The sequence below is a fragment of the Charadrius vociferus genome, unplaced genomic scaffold, assembly GCF_000708025.1.
Source record: "Charadrius vociferus isolate BGI_N301 unplaced genomic scaffold, ASM70802v2 scaffold303, whole genome shotgun sequence".
Classification (NCBI taxonomy): Eukaryota; Metazoa; Chordata; class Aves; order Charadriiformes; family Charadriidae; genus Charadrius; species Charadrius vociferus.
In genome coordinates this window covers 1156736-1164023 of record NW_009647756.1, presented here as the reverse complement: position 1 = coordinate 1164023, position 7288 = coordinate 1156736, and the positions used below count along the sequence as shown (strand labels likewise).

Here is a 7288-nt window from a genome sequence, read left to right as displayed (position 1 = left end):
CTTTTTTTACTCTTCATCTGTCTTGTTTGTTTTGGTGATAAAACCATTCTATTCTCTGTTTTCTGGACAGCAACTTGTATGATAGAACTGTGATGTCAGCCTGTAACCACTGTTGTAACATAAGTAGATAATCCATGGTGAGAAATAATGATAATAATATGCAAGAAGAGGAAAAATTCCAGTAAAAATGAAGTGTAACAGTAAGACAGCCAATATTGTCTACCCATGTGTTGGGGAAAATAAGGTTTCTGTATGTTAAGTTAATTACTTTCTTGTTAATATCTGGAATTCTAAAGGATGTCCTCATACAACGTCTGAGGGTTCATGTTGAGAAAGTGGTACAGATCTTTTTTTTCCTAAAGTTTTGTCAGTTGGTTCTGTAAGTGAATATTTGTTGCTTTTGCTGCAATGATATAATTCTATCTATCTTTTTTTTTTTTAAGGAAATGAGTTTTTAGCTGTCTGATAATAGCGATACACAATGCCTGATCAGGACAAAAAGTTGAAGAGCACAGAAAAAGCAACAGACAAAAAACCTCATGGGATCTTTATGAGGTATAGTATCTGACATCTTTCTTTGAACTTCAGCAGGACCCATGTGGAATTTGCACTAGCTGCCAAAGCAGAATGCTTTAATTTGAAATGCAGTATAAACATGACAACTGTTACTCTGGTCACAAAGTTTATTTACACCTTTGTTGATTTAAGGCATTCTGGAGAAGCTATAAATTCTTCTCAATGCAAAATGGGGACATTAGGCAACACTAGGAAACTTTATTTTCTTTCAGTAGCATTGCTGCTTGTTGACCTTCTTTACTCTTACAAAAGTACTTTTATGTAACTATTAACACATGCATTTATGCTATTGTGTTTTATCCTAGGGATTATTCTGCTCTTAAAAGACTTCAGTCTCTCTTAAGTGTTCAGTCAAGCAACCAACAGGTATTTTTCAATAACTATTAAACATGCTGTAGAAGTAATGGTGACTATGGTTTGTGGCAGATACTTAGGATATTGTGTTCGATTACAATTAAAAATGTTAGCAAAATCTTGTGTAGTGGATGTGGTGTCACTTTTTAAAAGCAATCTATTTTTTCTATTGTTGCGTATAGTCAAGTAGCCTAACAGATTTGTTTTCTTCCACGCCATTCCACAATGTCCTGAGAAGGCAGGCTTAGAGAGTATTGCTTACAACATGAGGAAGAGTGGTAAAGAATATAAAATAAAAAAAATCAGCATTTTAACCATAAGCAATTTGTCTCTGGAGAGTAACACTTCATCTAAAAATCTGCAGGGCATAAATATCAATGCATGAAACTTACAGGGCACAGTAAAATCTCCTTCACCTCAAGTCACTTGGTGAAGCTTGTGTTTGCTATTTGAAGCAAAGAAAACCATTGCATGATGATGAGTGCGAGTCCTTGGAATACCAGAACAATTTCTCCCTTTCTATTCTGTAAAATGATAGGACAAAATTACTTAGGGAATCATCCATGTGAGATAGGAGTCATGCATGCCCTTCCCGGATAGAGGCATGGAATTGCTTCTGAGCAGACAATTGAAACATCTGAGTTCCACAGATTCTTTCTAGAAAGAATATGAGGGCCAGGCAATTATAGAAGTGGGACATGTAAGGGGCATAGATAATGAGTGTGTGTTGCAGATTCTGCTGAGCTTTGCCATTATAAATTTTAAAAGACACTGTTCTTCAGTTTTTATATAACTCCATGTACTTGTTTTCCAGCCTTGCTTCACATCAGTTTTCTACCACATCAGTTTTGTTTGCGTGCTCTGTGTGTATATTTTAAAATGGCAAATTATAGGTCCAAAGTTTAAGTGAGAACTTGAGAAAAGGTACTTTTGCTTGATAATATTCTTATAAAACTTAAAATGCAGCGTTTGAATCATGAGTGCTATCCCTTTACTCCTTAGCTTCCAGCTATACATTTTGAAAATGGTCAAACCAGTGTGACAAGAGCTCAGCAAAATGTCAAAAGCAATGAACAAAAACCCCATGGTCAATGGCAAGAATCAACAGAAGCTGTTGAACTTGAAAACTTCAGGTAAAAAAAAAGCTAATATGACGACACTGTGTTGTATCTCTGAACATCTTTATCTTAAGCTTCTTGAGGTGTTGAAGGCATTTATATTTGTACTTATGTCTTTTACTTGTACTTTCATGTTAACCCACTATCAAGATATGAATTATATATTTTTAAATTTGTAAACCTAACTGTGAATGTTCCTGCCTTTCTAAGTTTCAGACACGTGCTCCCACTCAGCAGGGTGTACTGTTCAGAGTTAATATTGTCAATTTAAATAAAATAATGGTTTCTTTATTTGGGAAGCCTATATTATACCGTTATAATAGTCCCAAATTATGCATGAGACAGACTGTTCTTCCATGCTGTTAATGTCCGGAAATCTGAAGTTGAGTTATTCCATTGTAACTCCTGATATGGCATTTCTTAATTTTTCCTGCTAGTGTGGAGTGTTGGCAATCTAAAATGATGTTGAGGCAAGATAATAAGCAACTCCGCCTTTTTTCTTTTTTTTTTTTTCCTTATTAGTGTGACCTACAAGAATGAGAGAAATTTTAGCAAACATCCCAAACATAAGCTGTTTCAAGAGATCTTTACAGCTTTAGTTAAGAACAGACTTACCTGCAGGTCAGTATATTGAACACATTCATATCCACGGAGGGTCATGCTTAAGCCTTAAGGACCCTGCCTTAAGCAAAGAACCAAGATGCATGGATAATGGTTCGTGTTGTTTCAACAGTATATGTGGCATATATGTTTCAACAATAGACCTCTGTGTGGAAACTACCAGTTTCACATCTCTGCATAATCTCAGTTTTAAACAATCACTTCTGTGTTGGCTTTGAAGACCGAATGCTTGGGTTAGTGGGACGGAAAAAAAAAAGGCCTGGGCATATGACAAAATTTGGATGACTGACATTCTAATATCTGCTATGTTTCCTTGATCATTTGTTCATATCTGGTGTCTGTAACCTATGGTTTGTTTTTCTAATTTCATTTTTATTTTACTGATTTTACTTGTATTTTATGGACTGCTGTGTATATATAGAAAGGTCAGTGGCTTTCATAAACTTCAGATGAGTTTATGCTATTGTTCATATTTATTTGTATTCACGTGTATAACAGGATTTAAAAGGGAAGACCCTTTCTTACGCTGCTCTCATTTGAAGGAAGAAGAATTGCAAGACCTTAAAAAAATTGGGGGGATAGAAAAAGATACTTTGTGTTTTTCAGGATTTCTATTACTATACACTACTGCAGCCTGTGTATTTTTCCTTTTTAAAGCCCAAGTGCATTTTCTGAAAAATCTTAAGTGGTAGAGAAGCTTAAAGAAAGAATCCTAGAGCGTTTAAAGGTATAAATATGAAACTGCTAGAAATTACAGAAGTATCTAAAAACCACCAAAAAATCACATAGTTTGCTTAGACCCTTTTTCAGAACTAACTAGGGATCTCATCTTTGATTATCTAAATAGTAGTGAGTTTAAGACAGATCATTTAAGTGATTTGTAAATCTGGTACCTCTTTTTTTTGCAAGTGAACTTTATCACTCAGTATTCACCAGTGGGATGTCAGTGGCTTAGCTTAATTTGCCAGAAATCTAAGAATAACTTGTGTTGTGTCTTCTCAAGTTCTATTTATACGTTGTGCCATACCTAGCTCATATTTTGGGTTTTCTTTTTCTTCGGTATTTGTTGTTGATGATGATATAGGAAATGCAGCCTTGTGTTATAAATGAAAGCACCCAGATAAGGTTATTGAAACAAGCATATAATATATTGGTAGGTATGTAAAACCCATAATGTAAGTGGAGTTAGAAAGGTGGTTTTGTTGCCCTTTATAAATATTTTGCTATGGCTGTGATGGTGTCCTCTCTTTGGAACTACTTCCATTGCATTGTGTCAGAGCCTTAGAAACTGTCGCCCTCATCAGCATTATGTACTTTTGCTGGCATAACTATGTTGATTGGGGTGCAAGAAAAAATCACACCCACTTACTGGCATCGCTGTGTCGGCAGAAGTCCTGGTTGGAGGTTGTTCTCTTGATAAGAAAGCTATGATCAGCTTAGTTTAAGTGGTTTGGATAAGGAGTATAACTAAGCAGGCTGAAAAAATCCTGCTGGCACATGCTGGATATACCCTGGGGTATCTAGTAACGTCTATTGTAAATGTAACTATAATAGAAGAGTCTCTCAAATGTTAACCAGGTTCAGAGAGTTACTGTCGCTGCTTGGAAATGTGACTGACCCATGCGATGCTCCATTAGAGAAACTGACTTCTGTCAAGAGTCAAAGCTTTCTGAAAGAATAACATTATAGAACCAGCATGGTAATGATCTTCAGACCACTTTAAAATCTGACCTACAAATTTTGCCTGCCGGTATATGGTTGCTGTTTTCTTTCTGTGAAAGTTTTGTGCCGTTCTGAAGTGGCCAATTATGGAAGCATAATGAAAAATAGTATTACTTTGGGCAGAATATTGGCAGAGAAGGGCTGAGATTTTGTTAGTATCTATTTGTAAAACATTTATTTTTATCAAAATATTTTTAGCCATTGGCTTCTTTCCCAACTGCAAATGATAAAAAGGGAAGAGAACTGCCACGTCTCATAGACTTCTTCCGTTCCTTGGAAAATTGCCCAGATATTACAGATTCTGTACTCTCAGTTAAAGGAACAACAACAAAAAAACACTGCAAAGATGTCCAATTTTAGGTTTATTTTAAATAGGAAAATGGTAATATATACCTTCAACAGACAATGGAAATAATGATTCCATTACTGGTATTTTATGCAGGATTACTGCCCCTGGATGCTTTGTGCAAATCTGAGTTTTGTTTTCTGCCAAGTCTTGTGCTGGGGAATTGTATGGAGAGATATAAAAGAGGAAGTTCTGTTTGGAAGTATAATCCTAGATCAAAAAGATTTAAACTAAATAACAAATTATTCCAAGGACTATTGGTATTAGAGTTTTTAAAGTCCAGGATAGATTATGATCATTCAAAAAATTATTTCAAATCTAGCTATTTTTACTTCTGTAGCACCCATGTGTCTTTTTAATATTGTTATGTAAGTGTATTTTGTGCACTGAAGTTTGATATGTGGTTTCTCAGTGATTTTGCCCTTTTGGGCCTTGATCCAAACACTTAAAGTAAGTTTATATCAAAGCATGATCAGTTTGGGCTTAGCGATAAGCATGTACTCTCCTGCATCGCTTCAGTGATAATAAGTGATGGCTGGCAATGTTCATGTAGTGAAATACATTTATTTATTTAAAGCTGTTACTGTGTTTGAATATAAACGGTATTAGAAGTTCTGCAGTACAGTATGTTGTTCAGCTGTTGTAAGTCACTAATCTTTTAGTCAATTGACTCCTGAATCAAAGCGTTTTATCTAAATGTTTTAACACTTTTTTATTGTATTTGATTTACGTTTTGAATATTTTTTTTTTCCAGGGAGTGGGTTAATCAAGCTCCGTCCATCCATTTTCTTAGAGTATTAATCTGCCTGAGATTACTGATAAGGGATCCATGCTACCAGGTCAGTATGTCAAAATACTGTTTCTTGCTTGGATAAGAGAATGCATATAATTGTAATGCATATGAGTTGTGTTGGTGCGTGTTTATAAAAATGTGCACTCTTATGGATGCATACTTATTGTGCGTATGTACATATATTTCTATATGTGAAGATATGATGTGCAAACAGATTCCAAGAGTGAATTTGCAATGCTACTGCATAACTTGCTTAATTTCTGATATTTCTCATGTAGCGTCTGTTGTTACTAACCCTAACAAAGAACCTGGAAATCTCCATAACAGATGGCTTGGTCATTGCTCTGAGACCCTATACTTGACTTTACCATAGAGATATGTAAAATTCCCATTATGTAGTAAGTGAAGAAAACCGAAAGCTGCCTATTCCTCCCAGCAGCCCAATGCTCTGAACTACAGACAACTAGCTTTTAATTTTATTTTGGCTATTACAGTTGTTATTGGACTAAGCCTGAGACATTTGTTAAGATAATTGTTTTTGTGTATTTTTTTCTATATGTCCCAAAGCTTATACTGTTTTTCCAGTTTTAGAATGTTTAAAATTTCACTTCTGTGTTTTTATTTATATACTTACTATAAGTAATTCTGAACTACGAATGTGCTAAGCATCTCCAGAATCCGTTGACTACGACCGCTGGAGTTGAGGTTTCTCAACATTCCTAACAAACAGAACATTAGTATTCTAGTATTCTCTCATTCTAGTGTTTTCTGTACTTTAACTCAATTTTTAAATTTTTTTTATTTTCTTTTAGGAAATGCTCCACAGCTCGGGTGGGATTGAGAATCTAGCTCAGGTAGAATTCCTCATAGTACCTTTGTCCATTAAGTTGCAGTTTATTATGATTAGAATGAAATACACTGTAAAAAGTAGAGTGCGTATATTCTGGGTTTATGGAAAGAACTGAGCCTATTCCTCTGTTTGCACATAAACAGTTGGTGTGTTTTTTTTTTCACTAGTGCACAAAGCAGCTCTCCTTATAATCTACCAGCATTTAACCCAGGGCTTTTAGTTAGGAGGCTTAACGAATACCTCTTGAAGTGGGAGAAGGATTAGAAAAGTCTGCACAATCGGTTCAGTCAAAAGAAACCCCAGACTTTTGAAGGCAGATGAGTAGAGTCACCTTGAACTGTAGCAAATGACTTTTCAAAGGCAAAAGCTTAGTGATAGAATGTTGAACAGTTTTAAATTTGGGGACTACAGTGCTTTTGCATTACAAAATATTATTGGTAACTGACTGCTGTATTGTTACTGCTCTGTGTTAATACTGCTTTACTCCTGGGTTTTTAATGCTTCTTTGTCTGTAACAATTTAGCAGTGGTACATGACATATCTTGAATATCTTTGATATTGCTGGGAGCTTTCTTTCAAGAAAAAAAATTAGAATTTTTATAACAAATGTATCTTTCTAGGATGCGGTTACCATTCATTAATATTTATGGAACCACCTATATTTCAAAGAACCACTAGTGTGCTATAAGCCCTTTGGTCAGACAATCACCTGTTTGAAACATCCCTAAAGTTGCAGGAGCTAAAGATTATTAGTTTCTAATGGATATGGTTCCCACAGAACTGCTCGGTGTTTTCTGATGTCGCATGTAATGCTTAGCCCTACTTTTTGAGGAGTTTGCACAGTGCAAAATGCAATGGCCTGCTGAGACGTTGGCAACATCTGCAAGTGGAATCTTCTGCAGCAGGAA

General features: G+C 35.4%; 1 protein-coding gene across 1 annotated transcript in view; it reads left to right on the top strand.

Moving 5' to 3' along the window:
- Nucleotides 1-481: 481 nt before the first annotated feature.
- NEK10 (NIMA-related kinase 10) overlaps nucleotides 482-7288 on the top strand; it is a 98127-nt gene continuing 91320 nt past the window's right edge. The window contains exons 1-6 of the mRNA XM_009882172.1: nucleotides 482-555; nucleotides 882-942; nucleotides 1933-2063; nucleotides 2571-2669; nucleotides 5492-5576; nucleotides 6343-6384. Of these exons, the coding sequence (XP_009880474.1) occupies nucleotides 482-555; nucleotides 882-942; nucleotides 1933-2063; nucleotides 2571-2669; nucleotides 5492-5576; nucleotides 6343-6384 (492 nt within the window). The remainder of the gene's footprint in view (nucleotides 556-881; nucleotides 943-1932; nucleotides 2064-2570; nucleotides 2670-5491; nucleotides 5577-6342; nucleotides 6385-7288) is intronic.